General features: G+C 46.7%; 1 protein-coding gene across 1 annotated transcript; it reads right to left on the bottom strand.

The window, feature by feature from the left end:
* Positions 1–16440: 16440 nt before the first annotated feature.
* Positions 16441–17478, bottom strand: LOC309839472 (melanoma-associated antigen B4-like; the record flags this gene model as incomplete). Its single annotated transcript, XM_082681213.1, has 1 exon — positions 16441–17478. The coding sequence occupies one exon, from the start codon at positions 17476–17478 to the stop codon at positions 16441–16443; it is 1038 nt and encodes a 345-aa protein (XP_082537339.1).
* Positions 17479–18913: the final 1435 nt, after the last annotated feature.

Genomic DNA, 18913 nt, shown 5'->3' with positions numbered 1-18913 from the left:
TTCTAAGAATTATTTATAATCAGTCTTTTTTTGGTGCTAATGTAAATGGCATTAGGTTTTTCAATTGCAAATTCCATTTGTTTATTGGGAAACAATTGACTGTTGAATATTAACCTTTGCTTACTGATACCAGGAATTTTCTTGTTGTTGGTTATTTGAGATTTCCTACGTAGACAGTTAGGTCATCTGTGAGCAAAAACAGGTTTATTTTTTCCTTTCAAATCTGTATATCTTTTTCTTCCTTCTCTTATCTTGTTGCATTGGCTAGGACTTCCAGTCCAGTGTTGAATAGGCATGGTGAGAAGGGATATCTTAGCCTCGTTCCTGATCTTAGTGTGAGAGCATCTATCTTCTCAGTATGAAGTAGGATGTTTTACCTGTTGTTGTTGTTTTTATTTTCAGATGTTCTATTCAGTATATGAAGCTGAGCCAATGCCTCTCTACTTCTAGTTTGCTGGGAAATTTTATGAAGAATGGGTATTGGATTTTATCAAAATTTTTTTCTTGATATGGTCATGTGATTATTTCCTTTAGCCTAGTGATATGATGAGTTATCATTACTGATTTTCAAATGTTGCACACCTGAAATAAAGTCCCCTTAGTTGTGGTATGTAATTCCTTTTATACATTGTTAGATTTGTTTTGCTTATATTTTGTTGGGGAATTTGCATCTATGTTCATCAGAGATATTGGTGGTCAATTCTCCTTTCTTTTAATTTCTTTTTCTGGTTTTGACATTAGAGTGATGCTGGCCTCATAGAATGAATTAGGAAGTGTCGCCTCTGCTTCTGTTTTCTGGAAGAGATTGTAGAGAATTGTTTTCATTTCTTCCTTAAATTTTTGTTAGAATTCATCAGTGGAATCATCTGGGCCTGGTGCTGTCTTTACTGGAAGCTTATTAATTATAGATTAAATTTCTTTAATAGATACAGACCTATTCTGATTATCTGTTTATCCTCGTGTAGTTTTGGGAAATTGTATCTTCAAGCAATTTGTCGATTTACTTTTCAAATTTGTAGGCATAGAGTTGTTTATAATATTCATTTATTATCCTTTTAATGTCCGTGGAATCAGTAGTGATAGCCCTTCTTTCATTTCTGCTATTAGCGATTTAATTGGTGTTTTCTCTCTTTTTATTTTCCTTCATCAGCCTGGTTAGAACATTATCTTGTTTTTTCTTTTGGATATGTTCAAAGAAACAGCTTCTGGTTTTGTTGTTTTTCTGTATTTTTTCCCCCTTTCTTCAGTGTCATTGATTTCCGCTTTGATTTATTATTTCTTTTTCCTCTGCTTTTTTTCTCTTCTTTCACCAGTTTACTAAGGTAGAAGCTTAAATTATTGATTTTAGATTTTCCTAGTGTAGACATTCAATGCTATACATGTCCCTTTAAGTACTGGTTTTGCTATATTGCATAACTTTTGATAAGTTGTAATTTTGTTTTCATTTCTTAAACATATTTTAAAATTTCTGATTAGATTTTCTCTTTGGCCTGTGTGTTATTTAGAAGTATATTGTTTAATCTCCAAATACCCTTGATTTTCTTGCTATTTTTTTGTTATCAATTTCTAGTTTGTTTCCATTGCAGAAGATTATTCTTTGTATCATTTATATTCTTTTAAATTTGATGATGTGTGTTTTATGGCATAGAATGTGATCTATCGGTGTATGTTCCATGTGGACTTGAAGATAATGTGCTTTCTGCTGTTAAGTATTCTATGAATGTCATTTAGATCTAGTTAATTGATGTTGCTTTTCAGTTCAACTGCACCTTACTGATTTTCTGCCTAGTGGATTTGTCAATTATGAAAAGAGATGTGTTGACATCTCCTATATAAGAGTAGATGTGTCTCATCAGTGTTTGCCTCGTGTATCTTAACAGAATTTTTTGGTGCATACACATTAAGGGTTGCCATGATTTCTTTGAGAATTGGCCACTTAATCATTAAGTAATGCCCATCTTTATTCCTGACTTTCTTGTTGTGAATACTGCTTTGTCTGAAATAATATAGCTAGAGCAGGTGTTTTTGTTTTCCACTCATATTAACATGATAGAGTCTTCTCCATCCCTTTACTTTTTTTTTTGAATTTTATTTTTTTACACAGCAGGTTCTTACTAGGTAACTCTTTTGTACATATTGGTGTATATATGTCTATCCCAATCTCCCCATTCATGCCACCCCCGCTTTGCCCCCCTTGGTGTCCGTACATTTGTTCTCTACATCTGTGTCTCTATTTCTGCCTTGCAGACTGGTTTCATCTGTACCATTTTTCTAGATTCCACATGTATGCATTAATATATGATATTTGTTTTTCTCTTTCTGACTTACTTCCCTCTGCATGATAGACTCTAGGTCCATCCACATCTCTACAAATGACCCAGTTTCGTTCCTTTTTATGGCTGAGTAATATTCCTTTGTATATATGTACCACATCTGGTTTATCCAATTCATCTGTCGATGGGCACTTAGGTTCCATGACCAGCTATTGTATCCATCTCTCTACTTTTAATCATTTCATGTGTTTATATTTAAAGTGGGTTTCTTGTAAACAGCATAGGGTTAGATCTCCTTTGTTTTCATTCTTTTTATCAATCTCTACCTTTCAATTGGTATATTTAGACCATTCACATTAAAAGTGATTATTGATACAGTTGGATTAACATTGACCATATTTGTAACTGTTTTCTACTCCTTGAGCTTACTCTTTGTTTCTTTTTTAATCCCCTGCTCTTTTTCTGCCTTCTCTAGTTTTAATTCAAGATTTAATGTTATTCCATTTTCTCTCCTCTTTAGCGTATCAGTTATAATTTAAAAAAAATTTCCAGTGGTTTCTGTAGCATTTGCGTTATACATTTCCAACGTATTCCAATCCTCTTTCAAATAACACCATCCTGCTTCACGGTTAGTGCAAGTATCTCGTAACAGTGCAAGTATACCATTTCTGCCATTTATTTCTCTTATCCATAATGCATAATCACTGGATTCATTGCTGTCATATTATTATTTTGAAGAAATAGTTATCGTTTTTGATGAGTTGAAAATAATAAAAATAAAAGGCTTTATTTTATCTTCATTTACTCCTTGTGTTACTCCCTTTCTTTATGTCGGCCAAAGCTTCTGACCTATATCATTTTCCTTTTCACAGAACTTCTTTTAACATTCCTTGCAAAGTAGATCTGTGTGACAAATTTCCATCAGTTTTTTGTCTGTCAGAGAAAGTCTTTATTTCTCATTACGTTGAAGGATTTTCTCCCCTTGGCTACAGAATTCTAGGTTGGTGGTAGTGTTTTTGTTGTTGTTGTTGGGTTTTTTCATTTCAATGCTTAAATTTAACTGTAGCCTTTTCTTGATAGCATCGTTTGTGAAGAGAAATCTTGGTAATTGTTACCCTTGTTCCTCTATGGTAAGTTCTTTTTTTCTCTAGCTCGTCTCACGAATTCTCTTTTTGTTTGGTTTTCTGCAGTTTGAGTATGATATGCCTAGGTGTAGATTTTTTTTTTTTTGTATTTATCCTGCTTGGTGTTCTCCGAGCTTCCTAGATCTGTGGTTTAGTGTCTGTCATTAATTTGGGGAAATTCTCAGTCATTATTACTTTGAAAATTCTGCTGCTTTCTCTGTTTCTTCTCAGATTATTCCCACTATGCATATGTTACATCTCTTGTAATTGTTCCACAATCCTTGGTTACTCTTTTCTTTTTTAAAAATTATTTTGTTTTCTCTTTGCTCTTTAGTTTGAGGGGTTTCTACCAACGTATATCTTTAATTTCACTGAGTCTTTCCTTGGCCATGTGCAGTCTACCAGTGAGTCTATCAGTGGTATTCTTCATGTCAGTTTCGATGTTTTTGATTTCTCACATTTCCTTTTGATGGTTTCCTACAGTTTCTGTCTCTCTATGTACATTACCTACTATTCTTGCACGTTGTTCACTTTTTCCATTAGAGGCCTAGCGCATGAATCTTAAATATTCTAAAATTCTAGTCTGATATTCCAGATTATCTCCTATATCTGAGTGTGGTTAATTGCGTTGTTTAATCAGACTGTGCTTTTCTGCCTTTTAGCATATCTTATAATTTTTCATTGAAGGCTGGACTTAATGTATTGGATAATGTGAACCGATTTAAAGGGCCTTTAGCATGAGAGATTGTGTTTATCTGCAGAAGAGTTATGTCGTGTTTACTGTTTGCTCTTACTCTAGGCACCTGAGATTTCAATTTCCTTGAGTGTTCTTGTTGTCTTTGGTTTTCCCTAGGAACACCTTCATAAGTAGTCTAAGCCTTGCAGTTCTTTCAGCAGGAATCCTCTGGTATTATATTGGAACCTTGTTGATGCAGTGGTAAGTTGTCCGGGAAGTGTTCTATAATCCTGTGATTAGCTGTCTGTGTTTTAGTGGCTCTGTGCCCCTGGGCTATTGCTTTACAAATGCTTCTCAGCTTTTATCCCCCCTGTTATGTGACATAGGAAGTCTGGAGGGGGCTGGAGTTAGGATCTTCCCTTCATCCAAGGTAGTTGGTGTAGGAAAGTACACAGAACAGAAACATCTGGGCCTGTGTTTCAAAATGGTTACTTTTTCCTAGGTGTATTTCAAAAGGGTTTATGTCCCCCTCACGCCAGAAGCATGAGGAAATTTTTCTTGGATCTTCACCGTGAGAACCTGTTAGGACCCCAGAAGGTAAAACTCACAGAAGTGTGTGGGCTCCCCTAAGACTAGGCTCCTAGGAGTTTTGGGCTCTGAAGCTGTCACACATAGCTTCCAGGGTTGCATCAAGTACAATGTAAATTTTTCTCCTCCTTCCTGGATCCAGGACTTTCAGCTCCCAGTGAGCTGTCATTCCCTGTATTTCCCTGCATCTTCAGTTTTGAAGCATTGGTTTTCCCTGTAACTTCAATTCTCTGATGGATCTAAGAAGAATTGTTGATTTTCAGTTTGTTCAGCTTTTTGTCATTGTGAATATGGGAGTGATGACTTCCAAGATGTTCACGTGGCAGAGCAGGAAAATTCTTGTCAAATAGTAGAGATGGTACCATATATCCATGACTTGTTTCTTATTTTATTGGGAATTCTGGTAACATTCCACATTTAAGTATGCTTAATATGTATAGATTTTACAGAAGAGAAATTTCCTACTAATGTAAGTTTGCGAAAAGTTATTACCATGGACTGGTGTAAAATTTTTATCAAAGGCCCTTTCTTTACCCCTGCATATAATTAAATTGTGATATTGTGATTTATACCAAGAAATATATATTTGGTCTTCGTCCCCAGAGCTGCTAAAACTGTTGGGGCTTCCTAAGTGAAAAGAGCAAGAAAGGTGAAAGGAGTGTTTCATGTTGCTGGTAACAAGCCCCTTTCAACCACACCTGAGTTTATGTTAATGAGGTGACTTTTGGAAAGCCCCTAAGGGTGGGGGGCTGCCTGGGGGACCCACCATGTGATCAGGGGCTAGGAACTTTCAGTCCTACCCTCTGAGGGAAGAAGGGCTGGAAATTGACTTAATTAACCAGTGGCCAATGATTTAATTAATTATGCCTGTGTAATGAAGCCTGCATACAAATCCTAACCAAAATGGTCTGGAGAGCTTCCAGTTTGCCGAACGCACGTAGGTGCTAGGAGGGTGATGCAGCTGGAGAGGGCATGAGAGCTCCACACCCCTTCCCCACACCTCACTCTAAGTATCTCTTCCGTTTGGCTGTTAGGGAGTCACATCCTTTTATAATAATCCAGTAATCTAGTAAGTACACTGTTCCCTTGAGTTCTTTGAGCCACTTTAGAAAATTACCAAACCCAGGGAGGGGGTTGTGGGAGCCCCCAATTTATAGCCAGTCAGTCAGAATTATGGGAGACCTGGGTTTGGATTAAGTGTGGGGCAATCCTGTGGGAATGAGCCCTTACCTTGTGGGATCTGATGCTAACTGCAGGTAGATATTGTCAGAATTGAATTGACTTGTAGGATACTCAGCTGGTGGTAGAGAATTGGTTTGTGTGAGCAAAACAAAACAAAAAGCCCATACATTTGGTGTCAACAGCCTTGAGAATAGAAGTGTAGAGACAAATATTCTTTCCCTTTCAGGTAATTATCGATACATATGTTCCTATTACCATTTTCTTAATTGTTTTGGGTTTGTTATTGTAGGTCTTTTTCTTGTCTTGTTTTTTGCCTAGAGAAGCTCCTTTAGCATTTGTTGTAAAGCTGGTTTGGTGGTGCTGAACTCTCTCAGCTTTTGCTCATCTGTAAAGGTTTTAATTTTTCCATCAAATCTGAATGAGATCCTTGCTGGGTAGAGTAATCTTGGTTGCAGGTGTTTCTCCTTCATCACTTTAAATATGTCCTGCCACTCCCTTCTGGCTTGCAGAGTTTCTGCTGAAAGATCAGCTCTTAACCTTATGGGGATACCCTTGTGTGTTATTTGTTGTTTTTCCCTTGCTGCTTTTAAGATTTTTTCCTTGTATTTAATTTTTGACAGTTTGATTAATATGTGTCTTGGCGTATTTCTCCTTGGATTTATCCTGTATGGGACTCTCTGTGCTTCCTGGACTTGATTAACTATTTGCTTTCCCATATTAGGGAAGTTTTCAACTATAATCTCTTCAAATATTTTCTCAGTCCCTTTCTTTTTCTCTTCTTCTTCTGGAACCCCTATAATTCGAATGTTGGTGTGTTTAATGTTGTCCCAGAGGTCTCTGAGACTGTCCTCAGTTCTTTTCATTCTTTTTTCTTTATTCTGCTCTGCAGCCGTTATTTCCACTATTTTATCTTCCAGGTCACTTATCCATTCTTCTGCCTCAGTTATTCTGCTATTGATCCCATCTAGAGTATTTTAAATTTCATTTATCGTGTTTTCATCATTGCTTGTTTCCTCTTTAGTTCTTCTAGGTCCTTATTAAATGTTTCTTGCATTTTGTCTATTCTATTTCCAAGATTTTGGATCATCTTTACTATCATTATTCTGAATTCTTTTTCAGGTAGACTGCCTATTTCCTCTTTATTTGTTAGGTCTGGTGGGTTTTTATCTTGCTCCTTCATCTGCTGTGTGTTTTTCTGTCTTCTCATTTTGCTTATATTACTGTGTTTGGGGTCTCCTTTTTGCAGGCTGCAGGTTCGTAGTTACCGTTGTTTTTCGGTGTGTGTCCCCAGTGGCTAAGGTTGGTTTAGTGCGTTGTGTAGGCTTCCTGGTGGAGGGGACTAGTGCCTGTGTTGTTGTGGATGAGGCTGGATTTTGTCTTTCTGGTGGGCAGGTCCACGTCTGGTGGTGTGTTTTGCGGTGTCTGTGGACTCATTATGATTTTAGGCAGCCTCTCTGCTCATGGGTGGGGTTGTGTTCCTGTCTTGCTAGTTGTTTGGCATAGGGTGTCCAGCACTGTAGCTTGCTGGTCATTGACTGAAGCTGGGTCTTGGTGTTGAGATGGAGATCTTTGGGAGATTTTCACCGTTTGATAGTACATAGAGCTGGGAGGTCTCTTGTGGATAAAGTAAAATATAATAAAGTTATTAAAATAAAAAATATTAAGAAAAATTTTTTAAAAAACAAAAAACAAAACAGATAGCACCCTCAGACAAATGGTGGAAGCAAAGCTATGCAGACAAAATCTCACACAGAAGCATACACATAACACACTCACAAAAAGAGGAAAAGGGGAAAAAATGATAAATCGTGCTCTCAAAGTCCATCTCCTGAATTTGGGATGATTCGTTGTCTATTCATGTATTCCACAGATGCAGGGTACATCAAGTTGATTGTGGAGCTTTAATCCGCTGCTTCTGAGGCTGCTGGGAGAGATCTGCCTTTCTCTTCTTTGTTCTCACAGCTCCCGGGGCTCTGCTTTGGATTTGTCCCCGCCTCTGCGTGTAGGTCGCCAGAGGGCGTCTGTTCTTCACTCAGAGAGGACGGGGTTAAAGGAGCAGCTGCTTTGGGGGCTCTGGCTCACTCAGGCCGGGGGGGAGGGAGGGGCATGGAGTGCGGGGCGAGCCTGCGGCGGTAGAGGCCGGCGTGACGTTGCACCAGCGTGTGGCACACCGTGCATTCTCCCGGGGGAGTTGTCCCTGGATCCCGGGACCCTGGCAGTGGCGGGCTGCACAGTCTCCCCGGAAGGGGGGTGTGGATAGGACCTGTGCTCGCACACAGGCTTCTTGGTGGCGGCAGCAGCAGCCTTAGCGTCTCATGCCCGTCTCTGGGGTCCGAGCTTTTAGCCGCGGCTCGCGCCCGTCTCTGGAGCTCCTTTAAGCAGCGCTCTTAATCCCCTCTCCTCGTGCACCAGGAAACAAAGAGGGAATAAAAAGTCTCTTGCCTCTTCGGCAGCTCCAGACTTTTCCCCAGACTCCCTCCCAGCTAGCTGTGGTGCACTAACCCCTTGCAGGCTGTGTTCACTCCGCCAACCCCAGTCCTCTCCCGGCGCTCTGACTGAAGCCCGAGCCTCAGCTCCCAGCCCCGCCCGCCCTGGCGGGGGAGCAGACAAGCTTCTCGGGCTGGTGAGTGCTGGTCGGCACCGATCCTCTGTGCGGGAATCTCTCCGCTTTGCCCTATGCACCCCTGTTGCTGTGCTCTCCCCCGCGGCTCCGAAGCTTCCGCCTCCGCCACCCGCAGTCTCTGCCCGCGAAGGAGCTTCTAGTGTGTGGAAACCTTGCCTCCTTCACAGCTCCCTCCCACTGGTGCAGGTCCCGTCCCTATTCTTTTGTCTCTGTTTATTCTTCATTCTTTCGCCCGACCTAGGTAAGTGGGGAGTTTCTTGCCTTTTGGGAGGTCTGAGGTCTTCTGCCAGCGTTCAGTAGATGCTCTGTAGGAGTTGTTCCACGCGTAGATGTATTTCTGGTGTATCTGTGGGGAGGAAGGTGATCTCCGCGTCTTACTCCTCCGCCATCTTCCCAATCCCTTATCTCTGCTTACAAAACCTCTTACCCTTCAAATAGTTACTTCTCATTCATACCTCTCCCTAGCCCCGGGCAACCATCAATCTGATTTCTGTCTCTATGAATTTGCTTATCCTGGACAATTCATATAAATGGTGTCATACAATATGTGACCTTTTGTTTCTGACTCCTGTCATTTATCATTTATCATTTATCATAATGTCTCCGAGGTTCATCCCTGGTCTCTCAGTTATCTGTACTTCATTCCTTTTTATGACTGAATAATATTCCATTATAAGAATATACCACATTTTGTTTGTCCGTTCATTCACTGATGGAAATTTTGCATTGTTTGCATTTTTTGTCTTTTATGAATAATGCTTCTTTGAATATTTGGGTACAGAGATTTGTTTGAATACAGTTTTTAAGTTATTTTGGTTATATACCTAGGAATGGAATTGCTGGGTCATACAGTAATTCTTGGTTTAAATTTGAGGACCTACCAAACTGTTTTCCAAAGAGGCTGAACCATTTGACATTCTTACCAGCAATGTACGAGGGATCCAATTTCTTCATATCCTCGCAAACACTTGTTACTTTCCATTTTTATAACCAACCTAGTGAAATGGTATCCCACTCTGTCTTTTTTGTATACGTTTCCCTAGTGACTAATGATATTGAGCATCTTTTCATGTACTGTTTGGCCACTGGTATACCCTCTTTGTAGAAATGTCTATTCAGGTCCTCATCTCCAACTTATGAGGGAGGCTTTGGATATTGACCTCCTAGGTAAGCTCACTCATTGGTGTATTTATTCAGAGGCCAGTCTCAACACACCATTAACAGATTCCAGAGTTGGACTTGAGGGCACACTGGGGAAGTCTCAGGAGAAAGGAGCTCTAACGTGGGAAAGTGCTGGAGCTGAACACACGTGCTGGAACCAGGGCAGTGAGCTTTCAGGGAACCCTGGCGCGAGGGGCAGGAGGACTCTAGATAAATGAAGCCCACAGACAATCCCCAAATTACGGTTTATTCTTGTATTAACCTTCCTTCATCAGGACTGTTTATAGTCCTTTGGCTACAGGGTTTTTTGTTTGCTTGCTTGCTTTTTATTTTTTAAATTGCCTGAAATACAGTTTGAAGTAGTGAGGAGACAAGTGAATTAAAGGATACTAGGTCTGCCTCAGGCCGGGAAGAGTGGAACAGTGTGGCCTCTAGACGAATTCAGACCAAGGGTCTATTCCCAGCTCTGTCACAAGTCTTGTGAACTTGAGAAAATTGCAAGTTCATCATCTGCAAAGTGAGTCTGATAAGCCCTATCTTGTAGAGCTGTTGTAATATACGTGATGTTTGTAAAGCACTTGCAACAATGGTCTTTCAAGAATGGCATTTATTACTACGATCACTATGACCCCAGACCATAATACCAACTCTTGGGGATTTTTTTCTTTAATCTCATGAGATGTCAGAAAATACGATACGCAGCACCTTTGGAACGAACAAAACTGCTTAGACACTGAAACTATGTAAAACTTCCCCATTTGTAAATATGTCATTTGAGTGTAGAGGGACCTCTCCCAGCTGGATGCTACTCAGAGGTTCTAGAATTTGCGTCAAGGACCAACAGCTTCCCTCCCAGGTGCCTTTTCATCCAAACCACGCCTAGTTTCATTATAATTTCACCACCACCAAAAATTGTAGCCTTCCTTTGGAGTTCCCCAGATAACACTTAAGGTAAGTAGTAGAACATCCCTTTAAGGGAGTGGCCTCTGGCCCTTTGACCCCAGTGCAAAGAGTGCTATCACAGTGGCTTCTTGACATCTCACTTCAAGGAAGTATCATCCTTGTTTCTCAGAAACTCCCTGGAGGCGATGGGATTAAAACACCTGGTTTGTGCACTGTGTTCACCTGCACTGGGACAGGAACACGGAAGCCATTTTATTCCTGCCCCGGGTGGAGATTCTCTCTGTTTTACCCACAGTCGCAAAGTAAAAATTCAGGGTAAGCTTCCATTCCAGTCTTGAGTCTGTCAACTCTGAGGCCCACCATCTAAGGGTCCCACCCTCCCCCCCACAATTCACTCGGCCTCATTTAGCCCACCGTCCCGCCTAACTTAAAGTCACCTCCTCGAGGGAACTGCAGTGTCCCAAAGCTCCAGACTTCCTTGCTTCAGAGCATTTACACTTGACTGCTCTCGTCTGGAACCTCCTCTCTTTCTCACCCCTTGTTGTAACTTGCCATTTATTTAGGTCTCAGAGTGTGTCTCACCATCTTGACATGGCAGCAGCTCCTAGGCTCCGAAGGTCTATGGACAGTGGCTCAGTCTTCTTTTTCTTCCCATCCCCAGTTGTGCCACGGAGCCTTCCAAAGAGTAGCTGCTCAATTAATGATTGGGAATAAGAGTGGCAACGATAAGGATGTCTACTCTATTATTGTTTAGTTTCTCTCACAATCTTGAGTAATCTAAGAAAACATCTTTCAGGTTTACAAAAAGAAGCACTAAAAGATAAAACAAACCAAAAATGTGCCACCATGTACGCTTTTTCTTTCCTTTTTTTACTTGACCCACATGATTTTACTGCCGAGTCTATTCACAGTTCCATGGAAATCCCTCTTCCATTGCTGTGTTTTCTTGTTCTAGGTCACAAAAAGGAATGGAAGGTTTCTAAATTTGTTTTATGAAATATGAAAACTTTAACTTGTACCTGATAAAAGTAATGAATATGCGATCCATACTGTCACCGGCAGAATGGCGATTTCCTGGGCTCTTGCCCTCCCAAAGAGGAAGAATTCAGTCGAGAGGCGTAGAGCAGTTTTAAGCAGCAAGAGTTCAGTTAAGCAGAGCAAAGGTACGCTCCCGAGAAAGCAGGAGAGCGGGCTGTCTGGAAAGCAGAAGCAGCCCCGCGATGGGGTAGGGCTGTGTTTTGTAGAGTGGTGGTCCCTCCCTGTGTCCTGTGTTATTTGACTGACAAATCGATCGACAGCTTTAGGCTATATAACTTTCCTGCTAGTATGCAGGCACTTACCCATAAGCACCCAAGCAGAACCCATGGGGTGGGGCGGGGAAGCAAAAGCCACAATGCTAAGTTATTACAAGTGAGGCGTAATGAACCCTGGGGTACCTTGAGTCACCTTGTAGGTCTTGGTGCGCCTGCGTCAACCTGTGCTGGCGGTTTTGTCTTGCTTGGTCCTGGTACGGCTGGAAACCTAGCAGTGGTCCTTGACCACGAGAGGGAGGATCTCTGGGCATGCTGCAACCACCAGTGTCCAGGTAGGGGAGGGAAAGGCGAACCGTCCAGGATGGGGCAGGCCCGCACATCTGTGACTCGCTATCCTCATCTTGGCTCTGGGCACCCTCTTCAGATCCTGGGCATGAAACTCCTTCATCACGAGAGCTCGTGGCTGGGGCTCCCGGAGGCTCCTGGCGAGTGCCAGCAGCAGGGGAGCTCGGGGGAGTACCCTGAGAAACAGAAGCGGGGGAGGAGGGCGACTCTTCTATCTCTTCTGCCGCTGCCGCCGCCGCCTCAGTGGCCCGGGCACCCTTGAGACTCTGAGTCTCCCCCCAGGCCTGGTGGCCTTTCTCACGGGCACGGCGCTTGCTCTTCCGGCCCCGAGGCATGATGACACAGGTCAGGGCCAGCAGGCGGGAGTGTGGGCAGGAAGGCAGGCAACGAGGGCACCTGGGGGAGGGACAAGGAGATGCTGTGAGCACCTTCAGCGGGGAGATTCCTCCCTGGCTTTAACCAAGGCCGCCTCTGCAGGGACCTTGAGGGCACGGCCCGAGGACCCACAGGGCTCCTGTTCTCCTGCTCAGCCTGTCCCCTGAGACCCCTGTGGAGGACGGTACAGTGAGCCTTGGGCTGCAGGCTGCCAGCCTACCTGAGTGTCACTGGGGTGACAGAAGGGGCTGCCAGTGGGACCTTCCGTGCTCTAGGGCGGGGAGTCTGCTCAGTTCATCTTCAGGATCTTTAGGTGGACGGCATCCAGGGCCTGGGCTTCCTCCCCTCTGTTGCTCTGCAGTTGACACCTCAGTGGTCCCGGGGACCCATGAGGAGGAAGTGAGTGGTGGCCCAGCTCACCGGCCTGACAGGGGGAGCACCGTGCTGACAGCTCTGTGGAGTCCTTTCTATCCTGGGATCACTGGGTCCTCAGTCCCTATTCAGTGCTCTCAGCTGGCTTCACGTAGGGCCTGGGACCCACCCTTCTGCCCTCTGATGGCTTTACCTTCAGGCTAAGGGTCTCACCTCCCTTAGACCTGATGTAAAGGAGCCTCGGCCCGACTGCCCTGTCCTGAGCCTTCAAGTGCTGAAAGCAGGGGCAAGGCTAGACTCTTTGTCGTCCCCACAGCTCAGCGGGTGGGGCATGTTCCCCTTAGTCGTCACTCAGGGTTCTCAGTTTGACTCCTGGGAAGGCCTGTGGCTCCTGTCTCTTTACCTGAGGACATGTGCTCATAGAAAGGCCCACCGCTCTCTGAGAGCCAACAGAAGAAAGTGAGGGTAGCCTGATGTCCCACGTCTACCTGTGGTCTCTGAAGGCAGGAAACTGGGGCCGGCAGATCCAGGCCTTGTTATGCTTGGCCGCGCTGGTCCTCACTCAGGCCCTTCCTCAGTTTGACTCCTGGGAAGACCTGTAATTTCTCCCTCTCTTCACCTATTACTGTCCCCACTTCTCTGTCACCCTGGGAGGAGTTAAGGGTTGCCTCTGCTCGGCCTGACATCTCTCCAGGCGTCTCCCAGGACTGACAGCAGGGGAGAGATGATGTGCTGCCCCCATTGTTATGGTTTTCATGCTCCACTCCAGCCTTAGGTCCTCACGCCAACTCCTAGCACAACCTGGAAATTTCCCCTGTGCTGAGTCAGCCAGCCTCGGAGCAAAGTCCTCACCACCCTGAGTCCCCAGAAGTAGAAGTCAGAGTAGGCCACGTGTAGCCACAGCTATTTCTGAGGGGCTTCCTTATGAGGACTAACACAGAGGGCAAGATTCCCCGGGCTCCGCTCTTCTGGGGTTTGTGACCTCAATAGTCCTCGCTCTGTCAGGATCTGGGACTCTTCCCTCTACCGACCTGAGTCCTCCCGAGCCGGAGGCAAGTGGGTGACACATGGAACTACCCCTGCCTGGGGCTTCCCCGGGCCGAAAGTGTGGTGGGGCTATGCGTTTGTTCCTGTCTCTTTTCGGTTGTGCGTTCCCCTTGGTCCTCACTCGGAGTCCTTACGCTGGCTCTTCCCGTGACCTAGAGAGGCCTGTGCTCTCATACTACAGCCTTTACTTCCCCGAGACCACCTAGGAGGATGTGAGGGTTGCCTCACGTGGGCATGACTGCCTGTGGTCACTCCTGGCCGACAGTAAGGGAGGGATTCTGTGGCGTCCCCGCTTTTATGACTTGGGTGGTTCCCTCAGTCCTCATGGTCCTCTGCTCGACTCTTGGCATGACCTGGAATTCCTCCCTGTGCTCCCCTGAGGCTGGCCCCTGGGACCAAGTGCCTCATCTACCTGAGACGCTCTAAAAGGAAAGGCGTGGGGCGCACCATGCCAACATTCCTGGATTTGCCAAGGGGAGGTATCCAGTGGCAGGGCTCTGCTCTAGGTGGAGTCCCTTTATCCTCATTTAGAGTCACTAGATTTCCAGTCTCTACTGAGTGAGGCTGTTCCCCATAGACCAAGGCCCTCGCCTCCCCGAGACCACCCCCAGTGGAAAGAGGGGGCAGGTCAGCCAGAAAGCTTTGTCCTGGGCCTCCTGGGGCTGACCTCAGGGGCGGGACTCTGCATTCTCCTCTGTTCTGGAGTGAGTGGTCCTCTTGCTCCTCATTCAGGGTCCTCATCGTGATGCCTGACCAGACCCAGGACTCCAGCCTCCACTCCCCTGAAGCTGTGCTCCTCAGCACAAAGGCATTACCTTCTTGGGAATTCTGAATTGGAAGTCAGGATGAACCAGATCTGTCCAAAGCTGTTGGGGTCTTCTGAGGAGCAGGACTTTACAAGGCCCCACTCTTCTGGAGTCAGTGGCCCCTCAGTCCTAACTCAGGTTTCTTACCTTGACTTCAGGTAGCATATGGGACTCCACCCTCCCTACTGTCTGTCTGCCAGCCTCAGGCCAAGGCTTTCACCTTCCTGAGACACCAGAAGGGGAGATGAGAGACCTATTCCCTGGCTACCCCTGCCGGGGGCCTCTGTGTGGTCCCCTTTGTTATGGGGAGTCCACTCATCGGCACCCAGTGTCCTCACCCTGAAGCAAATTAAGGCCTGCTAGGATCTCCTAGTTGGGCAGAATTGGAGATGCTGCCACAAGACCAAGGAACTCACCTCCCTGAGAACCTCTCCACCCTTGCCCCGGAAGAAAAGAAGGGGTACCTTCAGACAGGCAGCTCTGCGCATGGCCACACAAGGGAGAAAGCAGGGTAGACTTTGTGGGGCCCCCTTCTGTTCTAAGGTCCTCACCTTGAGTAACTATCAGAGGCTGGGACTCCTCCCTCCACTGACCTGAGGACACAGCTCTTAAACCAAGGCTTTTATGTCCCTGAGAAACTTGAAGAGTAAATGAGGAGATGCTGATCTTTTCGGGGTAGCTGACATTGCATATGTAGAAGACCCCATTGTCACCAAAAATTTTTCTTTTTATTCATACCATTCACTTATTCAGGATTATTGTTACTGTATTCCAAAACAGTGCTTTGGGAACAGGGCCCCTTTTATCCCATGAGATACATTTTGGAGTGGTGAGAAGAAAAATGAATTAAAAGACGTAAGGTCTGGCTTAGGCTGGGAGGAGTGGAAGAGTGTAGGCTCTAGACTATTCCAGACCAGGGGACTAGACCCAGCAAGGTCACTTAATCAGCCTTGTGAACTTGAGAAATCTGCAAGTTATTCACCTGTAAAGGGAGTCTGCTAAATCCTATCCTGCGTGAATGTTGGAATGTTATGTACTACATGTAAAGCAGTGGCATACTCATTATGCAATATTGGGTTTTTGATGAAGGTCAGTTATGATATGATTATTATGAACCCCAAAGTACCACCCTCCCATCAGAGTTTATTTTTAATCCAGTAGGTAGCAGAGAATATGCAGTGCACTAGGGCAAAAGAAACAAATACTCACAAATGACTAAATCAGTCAAAGTATCTTTTATTTCTACCAAAAGAAAGTTTAAACGAAGTAAGGCAAACGATGAGTTAAATGGCTTTTACTCTGTTTTCTCCATTTTTTGTTCCTAAATATTTTGTGGTCGCCTTTCACATTTCCATGACAATGTCTATTGCAGTGCCATGTTTTCTACTTCTGGATCATACAGAAAATATAGATGGTTTGTGAATTCCTTTTACATATACCAAAACTGTTAACTTTAGAACTCTTTAAACAGCAGTAAATATGCAAGCAATGGTCATTCACGAATTCCTATTCTTAAGAAAACACACTATTAGAAGAAAAAAACATTTGAAAAAACCTAAATCAATCAATAATATATAGAAGTTACTAGTTTAAAACAGGAAGGTAAATAAGATCTATACTTTGTTCCCTCCACCCGTACTACTCTGCACTATTTAGGAGCCTGACTGCTCTCTTCCAAAACAAAGTGAGCTAACTGCCCGCGGCCTCCCTCGCTACATGTGGGAGGAGCTGCGGGCCTTGGCCTTGGAAGGGGCTCTGCCCTCTGCAACAGCTGCAGCCCTGGCCGCGGCTCTCTCTTCCTCATCTTTCAGAGCCTCCTCATAGAGATCTGGTAAGGCACTGGGGACGGTACCGATGATCTTGGCCAAAAACTCGAGCACTTTCATCTTGCTGGTTTCAGCGTGGGCTCTCGGGCCCCACAGGAACTCATAGCGCGGAGGATCGCTGTTGGGCACCTGGCGGTACGTCAGGTACTTCTGCTTCACGAAATCTTTGCTGATGAGCCTCCCGGGATCCCCGAAGATCAAGTGCCTCCTCCCAGCATGGTAACCCAACGCATTGAGGAATTTCCAGAGCTCCTCTTCGGTGGCACGGTTGCCCTTCATGAAGATCGCGCCCAGGACAGTCATCAGAAGGCCGGACGTGGGCATCCTGAACTCATCACTCGGACTTGCATCGCTGGGGAGGACCATCTTGCTGATGAGGGCGTAGGAGTGACTGCTGGGGTCGACTTCCTTCAGCTCGAGGCCAAAGACAGCCTCCATGATATTAGAGGCTCTGCTGAGGATCTGAGGGAAGTGCTTCTTGTACTTCTTGTTGAGAGTCTTCAGCAGTGCTGCCTGCAGGATGGGCTCCTTCGTTATGTACTTCTCCAGCAGGATCTCCACGAACATTGTGGACTTCCTTCTCAGGGGATCTCTGCAACTGCTGCGAACGGAAGGTGCTGCCTGGGAGGTACCTGCACTTTTCTCATCTTGGCTCTGGGCACCCTCTTCAGATCCTGGGCATGAAACTCCTTCATCACGAGAGGTAGTGGCTGGGGCTCCCTGAGGCTCCTGGTGAGTGCCAGCAGCAGGGGAGCTCGGGGGAGTATCCCGAGAAACAGAAGCGGGGGAAGACGGCGACTCTTGTATCTCTTCTGCCGCCGCCGCCTCCTCAGTGGCCTGGGCACCCTTGAGACTCTGAGTCTCCCCCCGGGCCTGGTGGCGTTTCTTGCGGCCATGGCGCTTGTTCCTCCGGCGCCGAGGCATGATGACACAGGTCAGGGCCAGCAGGCGGGAGTGTGCGCAGGAAGGCAGGCAACGAGGGCACCTGGGGGAGGGACAAGGAGATGCTGTGAGCACCTTCAGCGGGGAGATTCCTCCCTGGCTTTAACCAAGGCCGCCTCTGCAGGGTCCTTGAGGGCACGGCCCGAGGACCCACAGGGCTCCTGTTCTCGTGCTCAGCCTGTCCCCTGAGACCCCTGTGGAGGACAGTAGAGTGAGCCTTGGGGCACAGCCAGCCAGCCCTGCCTGGGCGGTACGGGGGTGACAGTGGGGGCTGGCAGGGGAGGTAGGTCCCCACGGTTCCCATTCAGAGTCCGGATGATGGTTGTTGGCAAGACTCCCCCACCCCCCCACCCCCTCCCCTCTGCTGCTCTGAAGTTGACACCACCATCTTCCACGACACCCAGGAGGAGGAAAGGAGGGAGCGTTCAGCCCACCACCGAAGGGTCCTGGGACCCTCCGTTCTGCTGCCTGGTGGCTGCCCCTTCAGAACAAAGCTCTAACCTCCCTCGGACCTGGCAGAGGAAAGTACGGGCAGTCTCAGCCTGACAGTCCTTTCTTGGGAGTCTAAGGGTTGACAGGAGGGGACGGGCCATATTCTCTCTTGTCCCTTCTCTTCGGGGTGGGTGACTCCCTTAGTCCCCACTCGGGGTCCTCCCTGGACGGCCGGTGCAGCCTGGAGCTCCTCTCTTGCCCCGAGGGCCATCTGCTCGCACCAGTGCCGGCACCGCCTTGAGTCTCATTCGGAGGTAGTGAGGGTGACCACGCGGCCGCACGTGGCAGAGTTTTACCAGGCCTGCAGCGTGCGGCAGACAGGTCGAGGCCCTGCGGCTGGCGGCCCCACTGGCCCTCACTCAAGGGCTTGGGCTGACTCTTGGGAGTGCTTAGGGACGCGCCTTCTGCTGGCCTGCACCTCCCCTCTCAGACAGCAGCCCTCCCTCCTCCGTGTGGCCAGAAGGAAGCGGCTGACAACAGGGGAGGGGTTCTGAGGTGCCCTTGCGACGGGGAGGACGGTCCTCGCCCTCACTCCTCCCGTGCCCTGGAAATCCTCCCTCTGCTGACCTGCGGCCAGCCCCTCAGGACAAGGCCCCCTCCTCCCTGGGCCTCCCGCGTCTGTCCGTCCGTCCGCGTTCGCACTGAGGGAGCCCCTCAGTTTTTAGACCTGCCCGGAGGCTCCCAGGCCGACGTCAGGGGCGGGGTCCGCGTGGCCGCCATTCTGGGGTGTGGAGCCCTGCATTCCCCAGGAGGGTCCCGTCCTTCATTCCACAGGGCCTGGGGCACTCCCTCTACTGAGCTGAGCCAGGGTCCACCAGCCTCAGAGCGAGGCCTTCCTTGCCCGAGACCCCGTGGGGGAAGCGGATGGACTTTGGGCCTAACAGCCAGGCCCGAGCCTCTGGGGCCGAGAGCAGGGGCGCGGTGG

This window comes from Grampus griseus (assembly GCF_964374135.1).
Source record: "Grampus griseus genome assembly, chromosome: X".
NCBI classification, from domain to species: domain Eukaryota; kingdom Metazoa; phylum Chordata; class Mammalia; order Artiodactyla; family Delphinidae; genus Grampus; species Grampus griseus.
Note: the sequence above shows the minus strand (reverse complement) of the source record. Positions and strands in the feature narration are given on the sequence as shown.